Source organism: Sander lucioperca, chromosome 7 (assembly GCF_008315115.2).
Source record: "Sander lucioperca isolate FBNREF2018 chromosome 7, SLUC_FBN_1.2, whole genome shotgun sequence".
NCBI lineage: Eukaryota > Metazoa > Chordata > Actinopteri > Perciformes > Percidae > Sander > Sander lucioperca.
The window spans coordinates 38,015,311-38,042,687 of record NC_050179.1 but is presented as its reverse complement, the minus strand read 5'-3'; the positions used below and the strand labels follow the sequence as shown (position 1 = coordinate 38,042,687).

Genomic DNA, 27,377 nt, shown 5'->3' with positions numbered 1-27,377 from the left:
ACCAACAGTTTGGTCCATTACAAGGTTTCCTAAGAAATACTCACCAGATCTGCTGTGGATATGTATTGATATTCTTTTTTTCCCCCCTCACTGTTTGGTCAAACATTTCTCTTACACATATCAAAATCTAATGGGTAGATTCATTGAGCACATTCATGCTCACCAGAGGATGAACTCCTAGGACACTCCATAAGCTTAACTCCCTCAAGCTAAAAATGTCAACTTTGCACAACGAATCTATGACTAGATCATTAGTTGCTCTCTGGTCGAGCTGCTGATTGGCAATGACATAATAATGTTTTGGTACGACTCTTACCTTTCAAATATGTACCTGTCCTTATAATTGAAATTGTGATTTTTAAAAGAGTATTTTTTTAAGTTGTGCAACACTGAGGGAATAAGTGATTTCTGTTGTCCCCTCGGGGCAGCAGAAACAACACTGACATATCATCAGCTTATACGTTGATATGAACTATGCAGCAGTTACAGAGCAACATAATTATTCATTTGTCATGGTTGTGTCTGTCCACCTGATGAATGTCAGTCCAATATTCTCTCACTTTCAGCTGTTTTTAGTCTCCTGAGGGAAACATCTGTCCCTGTAGCTGATAAATAGTCCTCTATGTTCACCAGCTAGTCTCTGACTGTCTGTCTGCTGCTGCTGAGCAGGTAGAGTACAGAGAGTTTATCTTTCTCACTGGAACCAGCTGCTGAGGGGAGCTGCACATTCAGCTGATAATTCTCACTACCAGAGACAAAATTTACATTGTCACTTGATACTACAAATGTTGAGATGCATGCATATTCTAAAGTCTTCCTGGGTACTACTGTAGGGGGGTGAGGTTCAGATCTCAACATCTGCAAGTCAGTAAAGTTATAGATACCTAACATTCGAAGATTGAATTTATATCATTCAACACCTGTAATTGGCCCAGAAGCCAGAAACCGGTGTCACCATAAGTCATGTTGACAGCCTTTAGTTTCAACCTATAAAGGAGATCAGCAGCAGTGGATATAAACAATAATACATTTATTTGTAAAGCGCTTTCAGGTCAAAGTGCTGTACAGAGTATAGAATAGGATATAAATGCTTAATGATTAAAAAATGATTACACATTGAAATAGTGTACTGCATTTGTTTTCTGTATTTAACCACCTACGTGCTCCAAATGCTGGAGGTTATGTAGAACCATTAAATTAATTAATGTAAAATATTGATATGATATGTATGAAAGCTTAACTTTAGAATCTCCTGAAATTGACTTGAAATGATCAAATGCATGGTTTCTCTAGAAAAGAGTCCTGGTCATCCAGTCATGTTCCAGTTTCTTCTCCCTGGCAGACAGAAAGGATACAGACAACAGCTCAAAGTTTCACTGTGCTGGGTTCATTGATCTTTGCTAATGAAACAAACAAGGAGAGGATACATGTTTGATCGGGGATGTGTACGCCTCTGCAGCAGCGCCTCCAAAACAGAACCAGTTATTGTAGTCTCGATTTGCCAGACCCTTCTCCAGAGCGCGCTGAAGGAGAGTCTGGCTACTCCACACAGCATTCAGGGATGGGAGGAAAACGTGGCATTTTGCGTTATTGGCATTTCTTTAAACCAATTACAATTGTCTTGGGCGGAGATAAGCACTGGAGAAAAGCAGCGGTGCTGCTGCAAAATAGGCTCGGAAGAAACTTGTTTTGGTGGAACCATAGACTGTTAATATTAATGGACAAAGCATCCGGTTCAGCGAAGTGCTGCAAATGCTGAAGTGCCTTAAACCTGCATTCTATCTGAATTCCAGCAGGGGTCGACACATGCTGTTGTGAAAGTTTCTGTAGAAGTTTTCTGTAGAAGTCTATGAGAAAGTGACCCACTTCTCACTTGATTTATTACCTCAGTAAACATTTTCATAATGAGTTTATGGTTTCAATCGCTAGTTTTAAGTCTTCTGCAATACAATTTCATTATTTGATTTTAAAATCGGCGATAAAGCAGGGGGTGTTTTAGGGCGTGGCTATGATGTGATTGCCAGTGAAAGTGTGTAACGTAACGTAGAGTGTAAGCAGCGTTGATGGCTCCTCCCTCACTCCTCCCTCTCGTCTAAAATCGTCACATCCACAACCAGGATGGCTGCGCCCGTAACAGCAAACTCGACGACTCATAGCAGATCTCCACAAACCAATGGATGACGTCACACATGCTCTGTCCATTAATATTAACAGTCTATAGGTGGAACACGTGGAAGATGTGTATGTTTAAAGTAGTTTTAGTCGTGCAACAGAAAACTCAGATTGGACAGATAGTCTAGCTAGCTGTCTGGATTTATCCTGCAGAGATCTGAGGAGCAGTTAACCATAGTCCTCACAAATCCACCGGAGTTTTAAATGCCAACACAAAGAAAGCCTAAGGCAACGGATATCCGACCTAAATGAGTGAAATCCGGCGGATTTTCTGGCGCCAACAGCGAAATCCCGGAAGTGGAACGTCAAGCATATAGACTACAGTTATTGCAACCCAAGTGGCTGCTTAACCTTTTCTACAGCATCACGACCATGGGGCCAGGATTAGCACTTGTACATACAAATGGTGACACATGAAACAACAAACCAACATCAAAGCCTCCACAGCAGCTCCAGTTGTTGTCCAGCTGTGAGGATCTCTGCTGGAGGAATGAAGCTTCATGAACCATCAGTTTCATGAAGTATCTTCTGAGCCCACTAGATGGCACTACTGGTTTAAAGGAAACGGCTCAAGAAACGACAACTCAGTGTGCTTTAAATTTGTTGAACAGAGAGCGCCATCTAGTGGCTCAGGAAGTAAAGAGAATGCTTCATAAAGCTTCATTTGAACATCACTAATGAACAGAATTCCTTCTAAACATATTCCCTCTTTTGGTGTTGAGATGATTGTGTTGAAGAGCGCTCCAGAATCTAACAGGTGTTCTGTGACCTGTTTGAAGCGTCTCCATTCAGAACGTTTCTGCAGGTATTCATTTCTGTCCAACCTGTAACCCTGGGAGGAGCAGATTACCATAAAAAGTAACATTGGAGTGGATTTCAACACCAATTTGTTGTTTGAGTTGAAAATGTCAAATTTTGTCCATTACGTCGACGTCAACGCTGTCTTTTGAGCCCAACCTGCTGCTAGAGAATCGTATAGTCTATCATCTTTTGTGTTTGGGAAACCTTTGGAATGCCTTTTGATTAAATACGGCTGAGCAATTCAATCTGTGTTTGAATGAAGAAATGCAGTGCTGTTTAATTAAATGAAGTGTTTCCATCTGCTCTGTTTATTTCACCAGCAGGAGCTGTCCACAGTCAGCCTGCTGCTCAACACTTTGATTGATTATTAGATGGCCTTTTTATTTATTTATCTTAATTGGTATTATAAATATACTTCATAGGTAACAGATTTAAATGCCACCGTACACTTTTTGTTTACAACACCCAAAGCGTGATGGGATTAGTGGCGATGAAACAATCAAATATTTTTATCCCAAATGGAAATAATGATGTTAAGAAAAACAACAGGAGTGACAAAATCTGTACATCAACACTTTTCCTACAAATGGTAATATTGACACGTTATATTTTTATTTATTTACTAATTGCAACAGTATATGTTTTGAAAGAGTACAAGCTTCCCTGATTAGGTGTATGTTCATGAGCATAATGAGAAATAGTTTTATACATAACGTACAGTGTCTGCATAATATTCATTGACAATGCAGTCCATTTGTTTTTTGAATATCTGGAAACTAAAGCATGATGTTTAATGGTTATGTTCCGTCAACTCAAAGCATTTGATTAGTTCTAGAAAGATGGCAGTGTTGGTTAAATATTGAAAGAGTGAACGGTGACAGGAGTAAGAACGTGTTTACTTTTTCAATATTTAACCAAAGCTAAAAGCTGTCACTAACCTGAAGCTAAGTGCTGTGGAGCCTAAACTTCACTCATGGGATGCAGGAAGAACACGTAGCGTGATCTCTGTGAGGTGAACATAATCCCCCAAAATGTATTAGGCAATTTGTATATTAACATAATTTCTCGAAGACAGGGTTGATCTATTCATTAAGAGATATTTGTGGTGTGTTTAAAAAAAACCACACACACAGGAAAAAACTAAAACATTTTTGCGCATCCTGTCCTGAAAATATAACCATATGACATGTAGTGACATAAGGCTGTAATGAAAGAGAGTTTAATGTGTTAGTTGATACGTTAACAGCTGGGCATCTATGTGCTATAATATTGAAAGAGCAGTGAAATGTTATTGAAATCATGCCTTTAATTGCAGAGTAATATATAATGGATTACTCTCTGTAATCAAGTGTCCCACTAGTGAATGCTTCGGGTTGAAATAATGCTTGCAGAGCCGTTCCCAAATATAAAGAATGCATGAATGAGCATACTGCCACTTCACAACACATGAGCTGGAACTTTGGGATTCACTACATGAGAGTTTTTTTTTCTCGCTGAGTCCAACTCTGCAGCCTACCTGCTCAGCCACTGCCAGCTGCTCTGGATCACAGACAAGCTAAATGCCTAAATGCCTAAATGCCTAAATTGTAAATTGCTATTGCTAAGCTAATGAGCTGCATTATGTCTGCTGTGATTAGATGTTATTTGCTCCCAGGATGCTTTGCCCTGCAGAATAGAACATTGGCCATCAGGAAGTGGAGTCTACCAGTTTAATGTGTGTGTGTGTGTGTGTGTGTGTGTGTGTGTGTGTGTGTGTGTGTGTGTGTGTGTGTGTGTGTGTGTCTGTGTGTGTGTGTGTGTGTGTGTGTATTGGACTGCAGTGTTTCAGTGAGTCTCTCTGTGCCTTAATGCTAATTTCAGCTCAGTAATTGTGTGTTCCATTAAAGTGCTGGCATCAATTTTACATACTGTTAATTTAGCCAGAACCAGTTTCCCTCCAAACCACCATGCTCACACACACACACACACACACACATACACCCACCATAAAACCATAAAGGTTTTCAAATGATGATCTTAACATGTCAAGGGTCTTCAGGTTCATTTTCATATTATACTAAAATGCACTCTGCTCAAAGGAAGGAATCTAATTGGTTGTATGTTTTTGAAAATGGTCAGCAATCATGTGTATTATACATAATTTGGAGTTAACAACATGCAAACCAGCAGTACGTAGTGTCAAGCTCCATTCCACTGACTGATGTCAGGGTTGTCTCACATATCTATTCTTCGGTCTCCTCAGAGCCCACGGGCCGGATGCCATGATCCTGGTGGACGGACAGCCTCTGCAGACCAATGGGGAGCTGGGTCTGTCCCAGATGTTTCACATAGCCAGTCAGATCGCAGCTGGCATGATCTACTTGGCGTCTCAACACTTTGTGCACCGCGATCTGGCAACCAGGAACTGCCTGGTGGGGAATGGCCTTCTGGTGAAAATAGGAGACTTTGGCATGTCCAGAGACATCTACAGCACAGATTATTACAGGGTAAGAACATGCCTGTTTGTTTCATAACACACTTTTTTTTCCCTCCAAAATGAAAAATGAGCAATGGGCAATATACAGTATGCAGTCTCATGTACACAGGGATCTAGATATATTGACCTCTGACATCTGGTTGATGGTCTGTGTGTCTATAAACATATAACATACGGTCCATGATTGTAATGGATGACGAGGGGCTGACAAGGCAAACCTTCTGATCATCATTACAGTCATGGAACAAACACTGTGTGGCGTATTATCCCTTACAAAACAGATGTGATAAATGAAAAAGACAGAGCAGAGCACATTCTACCAAAAGGATGCACCCGTTTCATTTGAATGAGTCTGGAACAAAAATCCTCAGGACGAGCCCCACTACTGATCAAGCTGCTTAAGTAGAACAACCTCAGAAACACTGGAGCCTCTGAGGGCTGCTCCAAGACTTCAGATTTTAGAGCTAAACTTGACTTTCCATTGTTTTCCAAATGTGAAATGTATTGTTTGAGCAGCTGATAACAGTGCTGCGGGGGTGAGACACCAGAGGGCTGTACCAGGAAGCCAGTTCTTCATTAGGCTCTGTGCACGTTCCCATAAAACGACAAAATACAGCGTTTACGGGTGAGATGCCACTACAGTAATGCTGGTTTGTTTGACTCGGGTCAGTCTGTAGGGCTGATCAAATGATTAAAGAGACAAATGAAAGGTTCATTATGTTTTACTGAACTGAATCCTTGGTTTGAAAATAATTTGGAAATCTATTGGTTCATGTTCATGACCAAAATAATGTTAAGAAAGCAGCATGACTTGAATTCATATGATGCTTCCTTGGTTATCCAGTACGTGCGCCTTTGGTTAGATGTGGAGCATTACAAGTCATCACCCATGCAAACTCGCCTTTGAAAGTTTTCATTGTCTGCTTCCACGCCACACTAACTGGTTTTGTTCTTAAAATGTACGGGTGTACAATAGCTGCAGGAGAGGACACTGCTGGTCACATTACCAGTCACTGTATAGATTCTCTAAATAATTTTGCCTGCAGCTGTCTTTCTTTAAGGATTTATAATGTAGTAATAAGCCCTGGACCCTGGACGAGGTGTTAGAAATGATCATGTGGGTCCCAGATGCTGCCTGCTGTACGTTTGCTGCCTACGTAGAAGAGGTCCGTCTTCATTGATGATGGCAATAGTGGCTTATAGGGATTGTCAGGAGACTCTCTCAGTGCTGTAATTGGCATGGTGGGAAATCATTTGTATTTCGCAGTAAATGCCAATGACTCCATTGAGTCCCATCCTCTTAAGTAGCTTCTGTGGACTGTTTTCTTTTGAATGGCTGCTCCCAGCAGGGCCGCTGGTAGACAGCAGCTGACTCTCTTTTCATTTGACCTTCATCAGTGGTGAGCTGGTTTATGTTGCTCATGTGCACTCTCCTCCACCCTTATCCAGTTGTTTGGATTGAATTTGTTGTATATATTTACTGTGACACTGTCAGCTTGGAGTCTAGAAATAACAAATGAAAATATACATTTATCGGCTTTAAGCTTTGGGAAACGTCTTGGATTGGGTTCCAAATACTACTTTGTTAATGGTTACAATAATAATGACACTGTTGAGGTTATGGAACGATTATGGTCACTGCACCAACACTGACTGTCAGTTGAAACCAGAAACAAACAGTGGCGTTGTTGACTTTGAATCCTTGGGAAATGCAGCTTACATAATTCATGTTTTTCTCAGTATTTCTCAATTCGTTCAGCAAAAAACTTCCTCTGTAGCCTATGCACAGGCACATATATCGTCTGACAGGACAGACTGATTAACATGCATCGTCTGTCTCAGGCTCAGACAGCCACAGTGACCAAGGAGATCATTTTCCTACAGTGATTCTCCTCCCTGTGCACACTGTTTGTCTGCAGTCAAACAGAACTCTGTCTGCTGCTCAGACGGAGCAGATTGCAGTTCAGCCGTATGTCTGAATTATCCAAGTCATCCAGGACTTCATGGTCAGACAGAGTGCACACTTCTGCCCTGCATGCTGATAACGCTTCCCATTCAGGGTTCCCAGACTTTATAATGTAAGAAAACTAAAGCTGCAGACTGTCTACATACTTTAAGACTTAAACTTTTACAAACTCCAAGACTATAATACAATACCAAGACTCTGCTTACTAATCATGACTTGTTCACATTTCTTGTTTTGTCTGACCAACAGTCCAAAGGCCCAAAGATATTCAGTGTATAGTGATATATAACTTTTTTACCAGAGAAGGATTAACATTTATTAAATTAAATGGCTTAAATTAGTAATAACTTGGCTAAACAGTAATAAAGTTTGTTATAAAACATGGGTGTGCAGCGGAGAAGCTGTGAGTATGACGTTGAGTTGAGTCAGAAGGGCTCCAACAGGTAGCAGCATCTGCTGAAAATTAACCCTGTTCCGAAGCTGTGAGCTGAGTGCTGAGTGAGGAAGGGGCTCTGGATTAGCCTCAGGCCAGATCGTAGCCCAAGGCTAGTAGGAACCCTGGGCTTCAATCATGAAGCCTAAGAATAATTGTGATGTATGCAGAGCGTTTGAAATCTGCTGTAAAATAATCATCTTCTAGAAAGACAGGTAGAGGTCTGGCATTAAAATCTGCTCACTAGCTTCCTGATATTCTCTGAGAATGTTTCCTTTAGGCTTCTAAGGCTGATTTACAACTCACTTTTCCACCTCCAATTAGACTAACATGCATCACAGATTAAAAAAAAAAGATGTAATTATCCAAAATGAGGCGGTCAGAGTCACATTAAAATTTACGTGCAAAAAGTCTTCAGGTTGCATATTATGACTGGAAGTGGTAATCGGCTGGAAATACTTTCTGTAGATCCAACCAGGAGCAGCTGGTCATTAGCACTCCTCAGTAAGATCAAATGTTCACTATGACGTCCAAAAGCCAAACATGATGAGAATCGGGCACCTGTTTTGGCAAGTGCAAAGAAAATGTGATTTTATCTGGGATAGACTCCTTCCCATTCTGTCGGACAGTGTTATGTATTCTGTATCAGCCTGTTCCGGCTCTCCATTGAAGCTACAGTATATGATGTTTGCAGTTAGTGACTGTTTATGATAGCTTCACCGTCCCATCAAATGGAAATATGGATAACTAATATGTCATGTGCATCAGTTTATGCATATTTCCAACATTCAGCTCGACATATTTGGTATCTTTGGAAAACATTGGGATCTACATTAGAATGTAAAGCTCATTTCTGTGGTCCCATTCAGACCTGGTGTTAACATCCGTGCTGAGTGATCCGATCACAAGTGGACATCTCTAAGTGCAGGTCTGAATGCACCCAGGACGCATTGAGACTCCTGTCCATCTGTAGACTCAGTATGAATCAATCCAGCCCAACACATGGCTTCCACCATGGGATTCGTAGTATGTAGACAAGTCCGCCATCCCAAACTAACAGACAAAACCTGATTTCTCAGAAACAAACTTGAATTGATGCATACTGGTGGTCAGAAGATAAACCTATAGGATCATTTATGTGGGAGTGTCCTATGATGCTTTGTGGAGTAACGTTGGCGAGATTGTTTCAATGGAATAACAGAACCAGCCATCCCTTCAACCAGCACCTACTGGACAGAGACAGATGCTGGGTACTAAGTCATAGTTTAAATACGGTGTTTTGGAACATAGTGAGCGTATGGATCGTCAGCAAGAATACATTTATGCTGTCGAAGACATTCTGGATGTTTTCATACTTCCTCACGAGAAAGCTTGTCACTATTGAAATACGTTAGTGTGGATCCAATGTCCAATGCAGAGTACAAAGCTATTTTTAGCCTTTCAAGTTCATGGGGTTGGGTTTATATTCATCACAACTTTAATATGAAATTGTAATAAAGCTAAATTATTTCCAGACAGTGCATGGTGATGTCACGTAGTAAGGCTGCTACTCTTCTGTCATAAAGTAGAGTTTTGTTTGATAAAACTAAAACACTGCAGAATCTTTACATTAGGAGTGAACACGCCTCAGTTGTGAAGGAATTGGATTAGATGAAGGCACAGCTTTTCTCTCATCTTTTCATTCCTGGATCAATTTAAAAGTATTTAAGCTAGTGAATGCTAATGATCAGAGAGAAAAGGCTAGGACAGGTTACACATACAGTAGTAATGAGCACTAATAAGAGAATCAATTAAAGTTGTATTAGTGCTTATTGAATATTGAAGAAATGACTAATTCATGATGGAGAAATGGGTAAAGGATGGCAGGACTGGAGGAAGAGGTGATGGGGGATCAGACAGAGGACAGGAAGGAGGATTAGTGAGCGGCACACTGGAGGTCATTCATTATGGGAGTCTTGATTAGGAGGCACATATTTGATTAAATTGGTCAGGCTGCTTTATGATTTCACAGCAGTCGGAGAGCAGCGAGAGCAGATGAATAATGTGTGTGTGATCTGCACGCTGTCATGTACGTCATCTCATATCCTCATCGTTAGTCCTGTGTGATCAGAGGAAAGATCCACTGGAAATGTCCGGCCTGCTGTCTGTTATAACTCTGTTTTCATTGGATCATTATTGAGTATACAGCTTTGTATTACAATCTCATAAGGAAATGTCTCAGGGTGCATGTGCTCAGGACAGTGCTTTTGAAACTTCACTGGTAATTCTTTAATAATATACAGTTTAAAAGAATGGTATTTTATTGTTAGATGTTAGCTGTTAGCTCGGTGGAGGTACAGGAGCCCAGCCCCTGGCTGTTCACTAAAACTCTGGTAGACTTATAAATATGCACTCAGGATGCAAACTCTAGTGTCCATGTCCTGCACGTTGCATGCACAGCATCCACCCTAATCACCTACCCATGCATGTGGCATTGCACTTCTTTCAGTTGTTCCTATATACTTTAATGAACAGGGTCATTTTATCTTTTGGGCCAATAGAGTAAAAGCTGTGTACCAGAGTCAAAATGATTTTTGTAATCCTGTGAATGTCAAATTCAATCATTACTACTATTTTGTAAGTTTGATTAATGTCTGTGTCCCTTAATATTTGTGGCGTTTCAATGCTGGCTATATCATCCCCCAAAGGCATCACGTGTAAGATATTCATCACACACATTTTCATGTTCCTGTGTATGTTTGTGTGTGTGTGTGTGTGTGTGTGTGTGTGTGTGTGTGTGTGTGTGTGTGTGTGTGTGTTTGCGTGCGTGCGTGCGCGTGAGTGTGTACAGTTAAAGACGTGTGTTCCTTTGTGTGTCTTTGCAGCTGTACATGTATATACCTGCTTGTATGTGTGCCCCCCCATTCCCCACCTAATGTGCCAAAGCTATTCAATCATGCACACAGCCCTACCAGCTGTAATGCAGTACAAGCTAAAGCTAGAAAACTTTGACAGACTGTGTGTGTGTGTGTGTGTGTGTGTGTGTGTGTGTGTGTGTGTGTGTGTGTGTGTGTGTGTGTGTGTGTGTGTGTGTGTGTGTGTGTGTGTTCAGGTGGGAGGGCACACCATGCTGCCTATTCGCTGGATGCCTCCAGAGAGCATCATGTACAGGAAGTTCACCACAGAGAGTGACGTGTGGAGCTTCGGAGTCATCCTGTGGGAGATCTTCACCTACGGCAAGCAGCCGTGGTTCCAGCTCGCCAATAATGAGGTACACCATCACTTACTCACGTATAAATGTATGGTTTACATCTGTATCAAGTAATTTATGATACTTACATTATAAAATGTGGGTCCTATTGTTAAAGGGTCGGCCATCATTACGATCACTTAGGATTACATTTACCTGTGTGATGTTGTGACTGATTAGTCGTCAGCTAATAGTTTTGGCAAGTTGGACCATTTAATCATGAAGAGGACTTTTCTTTCTACGAATTCACACAAATTCAACATAATTCTGATACTTCAATCTAAATATTTTACAGTTTTAAGGTAGTAGTCCAACAGTGGGAGGAAAAACTTAATCTTAAAGCGTAACTTTCGCCAAAATGCAACCTAGGGTCTTTTTGTGAATGTACCCGAGTCAAACTTTCGTTTAAAAGCATATTTAGGATGGAAGCGCCACTTTTAAGTATTCTCATTTTTCGGTCAAATGGCCTATTGAATGGGAGTGCTAGGGGCACTTTAATGCTAGCCTCAAAATAGCTATTTTTAAAACAGTAAGAAGGCTCGACACAACATGAAACTTTGCTCCAAGTATCACCAGGGGCTCTACACCTTAACTACACCGGTGCACAAGTGATATACTAAATCTGTGGCTACTTGTTTTGATATCGACTCGTTTTGACTGCCGAGGTGGTAGCAGCCGGAAACATCGAGCTACGGTGAGTTGTAATTTTTTTAGTAAACTCTGGGTACACAAACAATGTTCGCAACGCTTTCATTAAGGTGTAGAGCCCCCCGTGATACTTGGAGCAAAGTTTCATGTTGTGTCGAGCCTTCTTAGTGTTTTAAAAATAGCTATTTTGATGCTATCATAGAAGTGCCTCAAGGACTCCCATTCAAAAGGCCATTTGACTGACAAACGAAAATACGGTAAATCTTAAAAGTGGTGCTTCCGTCCTAAATATGCTTTTAAACGAAAGTTTGACTCGGGTACATTCACAAAAAGACCCTAGGTTGCATTTTTGCGAGAGTTACGCTTTAACAGGCAGAAACCTCAGCAGACCCTGGCTCTTGGGGGGCAGCCATCTGCCTTGACCGGTTGGCAAGGGGGAGAAAGATATACAGAAATACAGAAATGTATTTATTACCATGCAAAATAGGAAAAATACAATTGCCATTCACATTTAATCTGAAGAATACATGTTTTGGTCTGTTAGAGGAAATATGCTCTGACACTGGCGGCTCGCTCGTCCTCCATCACTGAGCTGAATTTGGCGACGTCCGTGTGATACGTCCACCTGTTCTCACTCCCGCTTTGTCAGTGGCTCTCAGAGTACGCCTCAGAGTCACATACTGACCCAAAGTCTGGCACGTGGGACTGCTGGGATTGGTTGAAGTCGCGGGAAACTCCGGTTATTGGTCAAATTTGCGGAAAAGTTGCGGTGATTGGTCAAAATTGCGAGTCGTACCAAATTCACAGTGATTGGTTGATTTTTTTTTTGATTTTTTTTTTTAATTGTTTCTACTTTACCGTCATTTGGATCGCTGTTAACTACTGTCAGTAGAAATGAACACTTCCTGCAGATGTTTCAGGTAAGCGAGGGATTGTGCACTTTGAGCCACTGGAAGGCTTTTAATGTGATACATCCAGCCCAGAGTTATTGAGCTTCATTGACAGTAGCTTCACAGTGAAAAAGGAATAAGCAACAGAAAAAAAGAACTTGTGATTGCTATTCAAGATAGAACAATCAAAAAAAACAGCAATTTGTGAAAAGTATTAATGGAGTTGGTGCTGTGGAAATCAATATTATACTGAATTCACCAACAAACAGCATCTACAGCAAGTCAAAGCAGATCAGAAAACATGAGCCATTACTCAAACATAGTGTGGGAGAAACACGCCCGATGTGGAAAGAGGAAATGAAGCTCTTGCCCAAAGTGCTGAGCATAAAGAAAATATAATAGACCGTCTGTGACAGCAGGGAGCAGCAGATATGACTGAGCGAGTCTCAAGACTGTCTTCAAGATCCAAACAGGAATGCAGTGAGTTTACTGCATTCACTGTGGATTTCATAACTGCCATTTAATTGTACTAATTGTATTGTCATTGAGATAATATCATTTTTAATAAATATAATGGATGAATTTAATTGCAACTGCACCAACGGTGTCTGTTTAATGCTGTACAACAATAGTGGATTGGAGCATTGATTCTAGAAAACTGAATATCTTTGTTAATCCTGTAATTACTTTTTGATTTTGGGTAAGTATGAACACAATAGTCATACATTGCAATAAAATGTTGTGTGGAAGTGTTTTTAAGGTTTAACTACAAGTAGAATCACATTTACATAATGCATCACAAGTCTAACAAAAGCAATGTCATATGAAGCACCTGCATCCATTGTTTTTATGTCAGCCTAGGTGTTAGTGTTTTAGGCTATGCTACAGTCCAGTTTCAATGTGTTTGAATGTCTATAATTGCATAACCAACGCTTTCTGTGAACAAGGGGATATGGTATGTCTTGTTTAGCCATGTGTCTCTCTGTCTTCCAGGTGATAGAGTGCATTACTCAGGGCAGGGTACTGGAGCGGCCCAGGCTCTGTCCAAAGGAAATCTACGATATGATGCTGGGCTGCTGGCAGAGGGAGCCACAACAGCGCCTCAACATTAAAGACATTCAGAAGATGATGTTTACTTTGATGAAAGCTACACCGGTCTATCTGGACATTCTGGGATAGAAATGGATAGGGGGGGGGAGGAATTGGATGTATTTTAGGTCGGACTAGATTTTCACTGGAATATACATACACAGTACACTGGATTGGAAGGATTGCCTTGTAGCAGAAATATGGCCTGGACTCACAGAATAGTCTGGGATGGAACCATGGGAATTGGGATTAAGAATGGACTGTACCTCGCCCCCAACCCCCAAGTGTCAGATATATAAGTATTGGAAATGTGGAGTAATGTGTGTTTAACTGGATTAGAATGAAATGGAAAACATTACATTGCATCACATTAAAGTCAAAGGGAATGTCTTGGGTCTGGGCTTGTTAGGTCCAGTCCTTTTTGAATGAACTGTGAAGATTGGATTGCATCAAACTGGACGGAACTGGATTAACTTGATTGTACTGGTCTGGTATAGTTTGGTTTAATTAGCCTAATGTAGGTTACTTCATGTCCTAGCCTATGTCCTCATTTCACCCATTTTGAATCAGTGCAGCTTGGGTTCTTGAGCTTGAGGAAGCCTGACCTGGCCTGGTAGAATCTGGCTCTGCTTGGCTATATTTCTAATACCCTATCCCTAATGATATTGACCACACCCTGACTTGTTTTTATCTGTGTCCATTGCTAAGTCAAGCATGGGTTGGTTTGGCTCAATTTAGCTTGGTTTTACAAACCCTGCATTAGAGCCATCTTTTATCTTTATTACTTGGCCTTATTTGGCTTGTACTTGTGCCTGGTCCTCACAGAGTAAACCATCCTCCACTGTGTAATGTAGACGTTTAGAAAGAGGACCTGTACACAGTAATCTAAAGATATCTCATGCTTTTTTTAAACATTTGGATGCTTGTGTGTTCCAGGATATCTTACCCAGGCTTTATTATTTGCCTATAATTGTACATGCCTTGGGCTTGCCATTATTGCTTGGCCAAAATGGACTCAATGCCCTTCATGTAGAACTTGAAAATGTTTATGGCAAATGTTCTGGAAGATCTTCATCATCACCGTTTCGAAGTACTAAACATGTCTGTTAAGTAAATCTTTTAGGGTCAAAAATCTATTAATGACCTACTTTTGGGGTGGGAGCTGTCTGCTTCTGATGACATTTGTTATTCCAAAATGATGATCTTTGATGGGTTTCATAGAACCATGGATAGAGGAACTGAAGTGTTGCATCATTTCATTTTGGTATTTTTGTTGACATGACTACTCCTGAAACCAGCAGCCTCCCTTTGGTTGCCACTGGAATTAACCTGATACAAATGTCAAAGAAAGACTAACATGCTGACAAAGTAAACCACCACATTCTAGACAGCAGTCAGTAAAAGAAGGACCAGGCAGGTGTGGCTTAACGTTAAGTTAATGCACTGTTCACATGACCATATGTAAGACAGATTTCATTTTTCATCACTGTTCATTGAAACATGCGTCAATGAGAAAGGACAACGTGCATAAATCACACACATCATGTGCAGCAGCCACTGTGTCAGCACGCTCCAATGTTTCCATCTGCAAAGCCTTCTGGTCCAGGACTCTTGCTACCGAACTGAGCTGCTACCAGACCTTCCAATCCTGAGCCTGGAGGTGTGGCCTGAGTGACTGTCTGTCGCCATAGAGATGGACCTAAGTGCCTCCTACTTCTTTCTAAACACTGGGAACTAAAAAAAAAAATAGTCTTTCAAAATAAGAGCACTTTTACATTTTGTTTACCTGCTTATAAAATGTACAATAGCTGTAAACCTTCCTCGTTTTTCTTACAAACTTTCAGCACTCTATGTATTGCAAAAAAAAAATACTCAGAAATAGGAATAAAATGATGAAAATGATACAGAAAAAATAACCCCTGGAAAAAGAAAAAAATGTTTAAAAAAAACGAAGCTTTTTTTGTACCCTTTGCAGCTTGACAAGATCATTGAACTACCCAAGGTGAAGTTACATTTTCTGTTTAAAAAATAATTTTTTTTTTTTTTTATTTATTTTCATTTTAAATCAAAGAGTGGACCTCTGCCATGCTTCAAAGCCACTGGAATATTCTGCCACTGGGTAGGAAAGACCTGATTACCAGGATTAGACCAACTGTTGGCTGTCGTGTTGCGTACTTGGATGGTCTCTGACGTCAGCGAGCAACAGCAGCTGTACGGCAACACAAAGGATCGACCAAGCTGCCGGTCAATGAACAAAACCTTTTTAAAAAGAATGTATATACTGTAAATCTATACGTCTTGAGATATGTTAACTTATTTCCTTCTCTCGAGTTTGATTATTTTTAGCTTCTTGATGTGTTGTTAAATGGTTCAGTGAAGCCAAAAGATATTTTAACAATCTTTCTTTCTAATTGTAATTATAGTTATTATTTACTTTATCTAGTCATACAACGTCTTTTCAACATTTTAACAAGATAATCAACATTGAAATCATTTCTGTTCATTGTTCTTTTAGTTGCTCATTAAATAGAAATGTGTGAGTCAGGACAGTAGGGGAAAGACGTAAAGTTATCTGTCCAGTGTTTGAGTAACCTACTCAGAGTACAAGTCCTCTTCTAGGATCAGGGACGTTCTTCAATTTTAAAGGAACAGTTGAACATTTAGTTTTGTCATTCACCACTTTTAGTCAGATAAAAAGATTGGTGTCCATTCTGGCGTCTTTAGCTTTTTGGAACCATGGGGCAAACTGCTAGCCCAGCTCCCACTAAAGGGACAAAATGAATAAATACATTCTGTCTTTTTAACTGGGTTTTACAACAACATAGCAACATTTCCCAAAATGTTAAACTGTTTCACAAGTAATACCTAACATCTTTTATTATGGCCATTTTTGGATCTTTCTTTCCAACTTTTCATTTTATTATACTGTACATCGTTCGTGTATACATTTATATTCCACCTGGTTTGCAGTTAATTATGATCAGAAAAGCACTTGTACACTGAAAGGCCTACTACAAATGTAGTTTGCCGGACACTTATACTGTATATATATATATATATATATATGTGCCTCGGTCACAGTTATTAGACTTGCTCAGGCAGGTGATAGAGGAACATTTTTTATCAAAAATACACCAATTTATAGACAATGCCATTGGCTCAATCTCACCACAAATCAGGACATTGGGTCATTAGCTAGACATGCTCTACAGGTTTGATAGGTGGGGAATTATGTCTAAAGCTAAAACATTGGGTCACTGAGCTCTTGAAACAATCAGTAAAGAATGTATCTGTCTTTAATCGATGACACATACCAGTTATCAGTAGGCAGCGCTCTGCCCATTAGCTCGACAAGCAAAACTCATACTAAACTGTAAATGAGTCAACCTACCATCAAAATGACAAAACCTTGCTAAAATATTGTCTGAAATGATAGCCATAACTGCATTAATGTGTCATTTGTGTGAAGGTAAAGAATGGGTCACAAGGCCACAGGGAGAAAGAGAAAGGTTTAGCATGGACAGATAGCTGAGAGATATCTACATGTAAGCCACTGCCATACTATTCAGTGTACTGTTGTTTGATTGTCATGTATCTGATGTTGTTAGAACTACTTTCTCAAAAGCACATTTGTGCTAAATCATTTAACTCCAAATTGTCACCTGGCATTAAAGTTGTAATGGAGATACAAATGTGTCAAGATTGAACAGATGCTTACACCCGTGCTGCCTGGGGAGATAGTATGGGCAAATCGGATTTCAATGCTTTTGTGTGTGGCCTCGGGTTTATACTAAATTACATGTTCATGGACAAATTACTACCAGAATGGCAGGATAAAATAGGGCCAACGGTTTGTTACAGCTTGTGTAAAACATCGCCCAGAGTGTGAACCTTTCCAGCCTCTTTCTTTCTAAACCCTTTCAAGAACTACTGTATGATACCATTACTACTGTAGTCATACGTGGCTGTTTTCTGTTTTAACTGTTACCATATTAAGCGGCTATATTCCACAAGTATGAATATATTAGAAGATGGAGTTTTAGCAGGGACATGATTAAGCTACAGATGCTCTTCTGTCCCATGAGCAACACGTCACAGCTTCTTGTTTTTCACACTACTGAAAAAGTCTGTTGTGCATAAAAGTGGAAATAGGAGAATGTAAAAACACACATATATTGGATCAGCGGCATGTACAGTAGGTGCCATCTTTCTCTCACTGTAAATGTTTTTTTTCTGGATGTCCTCCAGGAAGTCAGGTTCTACAAATACAGTCTATAGCTGCTCGGGAGGAGCTGCTTCATTAGAATGTCCATGGGTTGATGAGCTCATTGTAGCACCTTCCATGGCTTAAGAAAAGTGTAACGAGTGTGTTTGTGTTACAGAGCCCAAAGAGCCTTGCATGATGGTAGTTCACACTCACAAACATATGTCAGACAAATGTTAGACCGGCCTTCATTTTGCTCTCGAGATGCACTCAGACTGAAAGTAATGTTACAGTTTGCCTTGCATTAATCACCAGAATGGGCCACTGGAGGGTTTTTGCCATTCATATATAGAGAGATATATTTACAGAAAATCCTACATTGGTTATCCTTGGAGATTCTCATTTTATTTCACAGACTCCAAGTGTTTCACATAAAAGCTGCACTGTGAGACTGCAATGTAAATCCCCAGCTGTGTTATCTGCCTCAGCTACAAAGCATGTAGCATGTGTTGACACTCTGTTGTCTGTCATCCCTGTGATATCCTGTGGTATAGTAAAACCTGGTAAACCTCAGGGTTGGTGAACATGACTTCATCCCCATCCAACAGGACTCCTGGGTACAGCTTTTATACGATGCTAAATCAGTGTGGGCCTACTCACACAGGTCAGGTTCTGCAGACTTTGAAAGGTCAGTTGCTCTGCTCTGCTTTCATTTTGAGTAGCCATGACATAGTGAAGTGATGGAAACATCCTTTCGGTCAGTCAGTAAGCTAGCATAGCTGATGATCATTAGCAAAAGAACGAAGATAAACCATCACCATCCACTTTATTTTTTATGGTTTTTAATTGATATCAGCTGTCTTAATACAGGAGTCAACTTTAAAATCACATTTAGGACCAGGTACATATAAATGGGGTGACAGTGGTGTCCCAGTATAAAACCACCTCTAAATGCACAGCAACATATTGGTTAATACCCTCCAGTGGCAACATTCAGGCCCAATGCAGGGGGAGGTGTGCCCCTCCTTGTAGTGAGTGGGGAAGTCAGGTTGTGGAGGGAGGGGAGCTAGATGACTTTGTGTCGCATCACCTGTAATTTGATTTTATCTGCAACCGTGTAAGATATTTTGTTAACCAAAGTAGATGTTTTAATAATTTAACGTCAATCATAGCAATGATCTTGAAAGTTTAAAGTTGTTATGTGCAAGCATAGTCATTCCAAATGCATTGGCACCGACAGTTACCAAATGTCGGTATTGAAAGGAATCCAGCGTTTTGCAGAGCCATTCCATATCATTGTTCTGTCTGGCAGTGGGGTTGATATTATGATGGCAATTTTTTTAATTTGGCCAAACAGGAAGAATAGAATACCAGCATCCCAAAATCTACATCATGCCATTAAATTATTATGGTGTAATCTTTGTGGGGTCAGGCCCAACCTGTTCCTTGTTTGAGGGAGGTCAGCCTTCAGGACTCTAAAGGACTTTAAATGAGGCAGCCAGTCCAAGAACAACCACCACCAACCTGTTTCACGTTTCAGGCAGACCTGACACATGCTCGGCCGCTCTAAAGCATTCTGGGCTAGTACAAACAGCTTCCTGGAGGACAAAATAAGTCTGACAAACACTTCAAACTTTCAAAGATTGTGAAGGGACTCACCACGCTGCTTAACGTGTCCTGTGTGATCACAGCTTTAAGCTTTCATTGAGTCTCAGTTGTATACTTCATTACTTCTAATGGCATTAGGGTGTTGGCTCATGACATCACATTTATTCGACAGTGTTTTTCTTTTTTTCCAGCATTATTGTTCTTTCTCTTCAATCTGACTTGCTCGTGTACTCTTTCATCCCCCCCTTTCTCTCAAGCGTTTTCCTGCATCTTGTTTCCCATACAAAGTATTTAAGCTGAATATGTTAAAGCCATCATTACTCAATAATAAGTCAGTGTCTTTCTCTTCTGCTCTCTCTCTCTCTCTCTCTTTTCTCTCTGGGTAACGTGTTGTATATCTGTCTCCATACTATCATTTTATTACGATGTATTAGAATAATTTGACAACTTGTGTAATGTCTTTTTAAAAAGCTGAGATGTGGTGAACTTTTAAGGTGGCTCTGTTTGTGATTCCAACTCATTAAAAGTTACTTCATCTTTGAATGGTTATGCCCTCTTCTTCTGTCTTTCTTTGCCTTTCCTTCAGCCAGCACCTCTTCAGGAGGAGTTGGTCAGAGAATATTGCACTTTGATATTTCCCCTACCACTTTAATCAGGTCTATCAAGTATCGATTCCTCTGACATAAAATCATGTCAATACTTCAAACATGCATTCAGTTTCTCACTCTTGCACTATTTGATGCCCGTATCTAAGCTTATTTCCCTCTTAATCATGCTTGTCAGTAATTAGCAATTGATTCCTGGTGCTATTTTATTGTTACTTCGGGTCACAAGCTAAGTGTGTCAGTTCTGTTAATTCCAATTTCAATAGCTACACTGTCAGTGTTGGGGAGTAATGGAATACATGTACCGGCGTTACGTATTCAGAATACAAATTATGAGTAACTGTATTCCGTTACAGTTACAATTTAAATAGTTGGTATTTTGAATACAGTTACATTGTTGAAATCAATGGATTACATGACAATACTTCTCTGTTCCACGAGTTTATTCACTCTCGCAACTCCATGCATTTCCCAGAAGCCCCAATATGAAAACGAAAAAATTAGCTATTTGCGTGATCACTGATAGAGGTAGAGATGGAGCCGGAACCGGCACAACAGAGCCAGGGCAGGAATGCGTTTCTATCTTGGAAATTCAAACTGCATTTCACATTAAAGAAAGAACAGGGAGAACAAAATATAACTGTGCAGTGCAACCTCTGCTTGCCAGCAACCAACCTCCTTTCAGCGTCCAAATTACTCCACCTCCAACCTGAAGAAGCATCTTAAAGTAAGTTTTTTTTTTTTTTTTTAATTAGCCAAGGGTAGTCGTCTGCTGTAGTTTCACTGGTCACCTTGCTATTTTATAGTTGACGTGTGACTTTACATTCTCCTACGTGATGATTTACTAGCCCCAGAGCTGTCGAAAGACTGACTAGCCCCATTTGACATGCTAGCTAACGTTAGCTAAAATTAGCTCGTGGTAGCTTAGACTGCGGTAAGATTTTTGTAGTATGCAGTTCGGGACTACAAATACAAAAATCTATCTGCTTGTTTAGGTACACCTTCAGCCAGTTGGAACAGAAGAACACACCAGAATAGGCCTGTTTAGCAAGCTGTATGTGATGGCCGCATTCCTACACTAATAAAATGCAATTCAATGTGGAAGTAATCCAAGTATTCAGAATACGTTACTCAGATTGAGTAACGTAACGGAATACGTTACAAATTACATTTTTGGGCATGTATTCTGTATTCTGTAACGGAATACATTTTGAAAGTATCCTTCCCAACACTGTACACTTTCATCAGACCACAACGAGCCCTATCTCTTATACTGCTGACCTGCAGAAAATGTGTGAAAACAACTATCAGTCCTTATGATTACAGCAGCTGAAGTGACACCGGAATGAGTCCTTTCTCTCTCCGTCTCATTAAAGCAACAAGACGAAATGTCTCCAGGGATTTCTACTCCAACTTTCAAATACAAGACGCATCGAGCTGCCGTAGCATTTAGCTGACTCCTGAGCACTTCAACCACTGAGCGATGTCTATGGGTTAGAGAGCCAAACTTTAGTCTCACTCATAGTTAATGAATATGATTCATTCATTCATGTGTGTGTGTTAGCTTATGGATAGTTGATAGCTAACGCTAACTTAACAGTATGGGATGTCGATTAGGGTGAAAACATTGAAAAAGTGCACATACACACTGAAGATGTTCACATCCCACCACCTTCTCACAGCGATACAGGGAATATTGGTCAGATGTGTCTGGGTCGGGAGCAAGAAAGTCAATGCATGAAGAAGGTCCTGTGTCCTGGACTTTCACATCTCCATGTATTTATTCAGATTATTCTCCAGACATTGTTACTACATCTGCTCTGTTCACCGAGACGTCGCTCTGCTCTGCCGGACCGGTGTCTGTCTCCAACTTTAGCGGCAGCTACTTTGACCACAGAGTTTGCGAGTTATGACGAGTTTGACCACAGTTTGTTTCTGTGAGAGAAACACTGCAAGCTGCTACAGTTTGCTGTTTTGCCGCATCACAGATTGCAAAACAGATCTGAGTAGAGGAGCCGTTTAACTTTCGGAGTACACCTGGTAATTGGGTCGGCTCACACCTGATTGTGTTCTATGATCTCAGCAAAAAAAATACACTGGTAACACAGAAGATCAAGAGATTAAGACCCAAATTAAATCATTCTTTGACACACAGCTGGCCTCATTGTGAATGAAGATAATTTATAGTAAATTTGTTCCCTTCCTGTGACCGCCAAACTTGTCCTGATGATCAGCTTTCTCTACTCCTGCTTTATTCACGGACAGCACCTTTACATCGAAGGTTTTGGTGCATCACTGGCTGCCATTTTCCTCTCTCCTGTTGTTCTTTTCTGTTTATTTAGTTCTGTCTTTGTCTCTTCTTCTCTATCCTCTCCATCTCTCTTTCTCTCTCTGTCTCTCTCTCTCTTCCTACCTACAGAGCAGGCTGTAGTTGTTTGGACAAGTGCATGGGAGGATCCAGCCTGAGAAAATGAGATTTGTAGGACGATGCCAGCTTTTCTGTGTGTGTGTGTGTGTGTGTGTGTGTGTGTGTGTGTGTGTGTGTGTGTGTGTGTGTGTGTGTGTGTGTGTGTGTGTGTGTGTGTGTGTTTGTGTGTCCATGCTGTTGGCTAGACAACAGAGCAGGGAGAGGTGACCTCTGGGAAATGAGCCTTTGTCAGGGCAGGATCGCCAATTTGCTCAGGAAAGAATTGTTTGTGTGTGTGTGTGTGTCTGTGTGTGTGTGTGTGTGTGTGTGTGTGTTTGTGTGTGTACGTTCTTGACTGTGTATATGAGAGAAAAAGCAATGAACAATAAAAGACAGCAGTGGCAGGGATGAGGAAAGAGAGGGGAAGAGGGAATGAAGAGAGAAGCGAAGAAGTGAGGATGATGTCAGTGTGAGGAGGTGTCAGAATGCTGAGAGCCACATGGGGAGACAAGAGGAGGAGAAGAGTGAAAAAGAAAATGCATCCCGTTATTGCACATGTGCAGTGGGAGTGTGGTAGGGTACCTGTTTGAATGGACAAGTGAGCTCTTTTGGTCATGTGAGTTCTTGTCTGTTACATGGTTATTAGCAAGGCCGGCGGGAGCTATAGGCCCAAACAAGTTCAGAAAATGTCTTCAGCCAATGGAAGAAATAGCAAAACACCAGACCGATGAATCAGAATCAGAAAGGAGTTTATTGATACAGTAAGTTACAACTACGTGGAATTTGCCTTGGTGAAGAACAGCGTACAGCCGCTTCCCTAAACTTTGTCTCTGCCAGAGACCCAAACGGGGATCTGTGTCTGTCAGACGGTCTGAAAGAGATACTGCCATTTCAGCAACAATGTAATGCACACTATAGACTATAGGGCAGGTGGATTATTTTAGTGAAACATTGTGAAGTTGTTACATATTTCAACTTTATTCTTGTAATATTATGCCTTTTTCTGTCAAAATATTACAACTCTCCAAATCTCAGAGAACACACATGGGATGAGTTATATTTTGAATGTGCTCCATTTCAGCACCACAGACAGCGCCTCACTAACAGGATATGCTGTTTCCCAGCCCAGGACATTGCCTGAATTTTCTTTTTCAACATGCTATACTATGACTTTTTTGTGACTTTTCGATATACTACATATTACACTCGGTCTTCCATCGCTCTGTTTCAGCACCATGGACAGCGGCGCTCTGTTTCAGTAGCAGCGTTCCGTTTCAGCACCATGGACAGCACCTCTGTTTCAGTAGTAGCGCTCCGTTTCAGCACCACGGACAGCGCCACACTAACAAGATATGCTGTTTCCCAACCCAGGATATTGCCTCAATTTTCTTTTTCAACATGCTATACTATAACTTTTTTGTGACTTTCCAACATACTACATATTACACTCGGTCTTCCATTGCTCTGTTTCAGCACCATGGACAGCGGTGCTCTGTTTCGGTAGCATCGTTCCGTTTCAGAACCATGGACAGCACCGCTCTGTTTCAGTAACAGCACACTAACATGCAGTGTTAGTATGCAGTGCACTAACATTGTGCCAGCACCTGCACATTTCTATTCTGTTTTTATTGTCTGGTCTACAGATCAGTCTGTTTAAAGAGAGAGAGATTACAGACAGGAGAAAGAGGAGAAAGCGGAACTAAACCCCAACTTTATTTGTTGATTGTGTAATGTAATGAAGTGTATGTAACAACTACTGCAAACTGTGTGTGTGTGTGTGTATGTGTGTGTGTGTGTGTGATTTATTCAGAGTAACACAACGTCCTGTTCACACAGTTTAATTTTGAATCAATATTACACAGGAGGGTTTGCTTACTGTGGTGCCAATAGCGACATTACAGTAAATCACAGCTTCTTCTGTAATATTGTGATTATACAACAATGCTTACCAACAACATAAAAGTTATAATCAAACTGAATTCATATAGTGGGGCAATTCACCCTCAAAATAAAAAAGCAACAGAGAGGATTTCTTGTCCCTCCCTGTATAGTCAGCAGCTAACTCAAGCTAACGTTAGCTTTGTAGAGACCGTGGGATTTCACAAAGAGAAAAATACACATATAAACACAAACTCTGTCTTGATAGCTCAATTGTGTTGTAACAAAGATATCTGCTGAAATTAGTTTTTTCTTCCCATGGACAGATTGAGCGTCTGCAAACTTTATAAAGGCTATTTTAACATAGCACCGTGTCACAGACTCAGACACAGAGGGATGGCAGGTCAACAAGGGGGACACAGCTGGTCCTTTTGCTAACAAGGGGGATGACGCCTCTAATTGTCTACTGATAACATCATGCACTGGTGGTGCTGCTCACTCACATTTTCAAACACAAGTGCATAGACAGACACACACCCGATGCACACTCAAGCAGTGTAATGGATCCACAGATCAGTATCTCTAGCACTATCTGTCACTCACAGACGGTTTTATCCTGATATCACTCCTCCCTGGGGTTGGAGGAGTGCTCGTCACACTGTAACACAGAAATATAGCTGCCAGTGGAGAGGAGAGAATGACTAAAGGTGATGTATGCCTCTGCGTTAAATCTACGCCGTGGCTATGTACGTAAGTACGTGGAGATACCGACCCTACGCCGTAGCCTGACGTGCACCTTTCAAAAATCTAACTACACGTTGCAGCGACACACGTGGCTCGGGCCGTGGCTTGGTAGCGTTGCATTTCCTCCGACTCATTTCCTGGTTCTCCTTCTCCATAAACATGAAATCAAGGAGAGGGTTAACTTCTCCTGCTCCAGATTTCCCACCGTGGTCAGAAAGAACAGGGGAGACACTTTGTTTCCCTCACTATGACTCTAGAGTCGGTACTCGCTCCAAAGGTAATCGCCATCACTCTCTCACTCACTCTACCACACACTCCACACTCCACACTCACACACGCCGGCCCTGCTATTTTCTTAAAGAGATCGATGAACACACCAACGCACACGTATAAACTTCAGGCGACTTACGTAGGCTACGGAGAAAGCTCTGCGTGGAGCCTCCGCAGGACCATAAATCACGCTTAAGACTGTACTTTTATCAAGAGTATGAGGTCAAAAGAGGAAAAGAAGGTTGAAAGGAAGACAGGAGAGAAATGAATGAGGAGAGAAGGGGAGGAAAGAGAAGATGCAGGAAAAGTCACATGATTAAAGACAAAACAGAAAAATTAAAAACTTAATTTAAAACCTGGATTTAATAGCCACTCCATTTCAATACATTACTAAAAATGAAAAATAGTTAAATATATTCATATCTGTATATTTTTTATTCATCTCTTTATTCTGTTTTTGTCAGGGTTTTGGTATTTGGTTTCCTGTTTTATTTTGTAGTCTGTCTTGTCTGTCTTGTCTTGTCTAATTTACTTCCTGTTTTCTGTTTTCCCGCCTGTTTGATTGTTCTGCCCCGCCCTGATGTGTTCCACCTGTTTGTATCACCTGTCCGTTGTTAGTGTTCATTACCTGGTGTATTTAGTTCCTGTGCTGTTCTTTGTCTGGTGTCGGATCATTGTTTTTTTGTTGCGTGTTTTGTGTCTGGTTTTGTTTCTGTCAGCACGTCATAGCCTGTTCAGTTTTATCTGCCTGCTCCATTTTTGGACCGCCTTTGGTTTGCTCCTTTTGGTATTTAATAAATCCTCGTGCTCATTACTCCTCGCCTGCTCTCTGCATTTGGGTCCACCATCCTCGCTAACCATGACAGTTTTACTATTTTAAATTGCTAGCTGTATGTTCTTTGTTCTTTCTTTAACATTCATATTTATTTTTCTTAATATTGCCTGGTGTATTTTATATCTGGTATTTGTATGTCTTCTGTAAAGCCCTTTAAATTGCCTTGTTGTTGAAAGTTGCTGTACAGATGAAGTCGCCTTTCTGCTGTCATTCACCCAGCGTTGGGCTCGATCAGGTAAATTAGACTTTGGTTTCACTGCCCTGCTACTTGAAATGTTGAAATGATTAAAGATCGAATGGAGTAAAAAGATCAAGAGATGATGTTAACTTTTAGGAACAATATGATAGATAGTGGGGACAAGTCAGAATCATGTGAACAAGCACTTTAGTTGAGGAAAAAAATAAATATTCAAACTGAAATATTACACTTCATCCAAAATGAATGACTCAAAACGTATTGCCTAATATGGAACATACTTACTCGATCTATATGCATTTATGAAGTATAGCAAAGATAGAAAAGGCTGCGGCAAACTAAAACTATACATGACTGTATCTCTATATTACAGCTACCGTTGGGTAAATTATACAACACTTACATATCCAAATATTGTTGCGATTTGTCACAGGCAGACGCAGAGACAGACAGTAGGTAGGAGTAGGTCATTTATTTAGTTCCATTGTTTCTATTATTTAGCTGTTATCCCACTCTGAAGCCAGAATGTCCTTTGAGCATTTCTGAGACCTTAATACTTTGAACGCTGCAGCCAACCGTTGTTGCTGGTGGTTCTTTGGGGCTCAGAGGACTGCATAATGATTTGTATGTGTCTTGGTGAGACAAATGCATTCACAGCTTTTCAACATCTGGCTAGAATGCGGCCACCTCCTGAAAGGGTTTGAGCGATCAACTGTCACAAATGTTTCTTGGATGCTTTTACACTTTTTCTTTAGATCCACCTGAGACATATTAAGTAAATGATGTCTAGGAGGTTTAGAACAGTTGCAGAGGGGTAACATTGAAACTTCCATTTTCCTGTGATCTGTTGCAGGCAGACACACACGCACACACACACACACACACACACACACACACACACACACACACATTGATCCATACTGGCT

At 40.7% G+C, this 27,377-nt stretch overlaps 1 protein-coding gene across 2 annotated transcripts in view; it reads left to right on the top strand.

The window, feature by feature from the left end:
* Nucleotides 1-20,059, top strand: part of ntrk3a (neurotrophic tyrosine kinase, receptor, type 3a) — a 137,852-nt gene extending 117,793 nt beyond the window's left edge. Inside the window, exons 16-19 of one of the 2 annotated variants that reach the window (XM_036003254.1) lie at nt 5,216-5,459; nt 10,536-10,544; nt 10,940-11,098; nt 13,609-20,059. In XM_036003254.1, coding sequence (XP_035859147.1) covers nt 5,216-5,459; nt 10,536-10,544; nt 10,940-11,098; nt 13,609-13,794 — 598 coding nt within the window. In that variant the 3' untranslated portion in view covers nt 13,795-20,059. The remainder of the gene's footprint in view (nt 1-5,215; nt 5,460-10,535; nt 10,545-10,939; nt 11,099-13,608) is intronic. The other variant, XM_031285500.2, reaches the window with a different exon arrangement.
* Nucleotides 20,060-27,377: the final 7,318 nt, after the last annotated feature.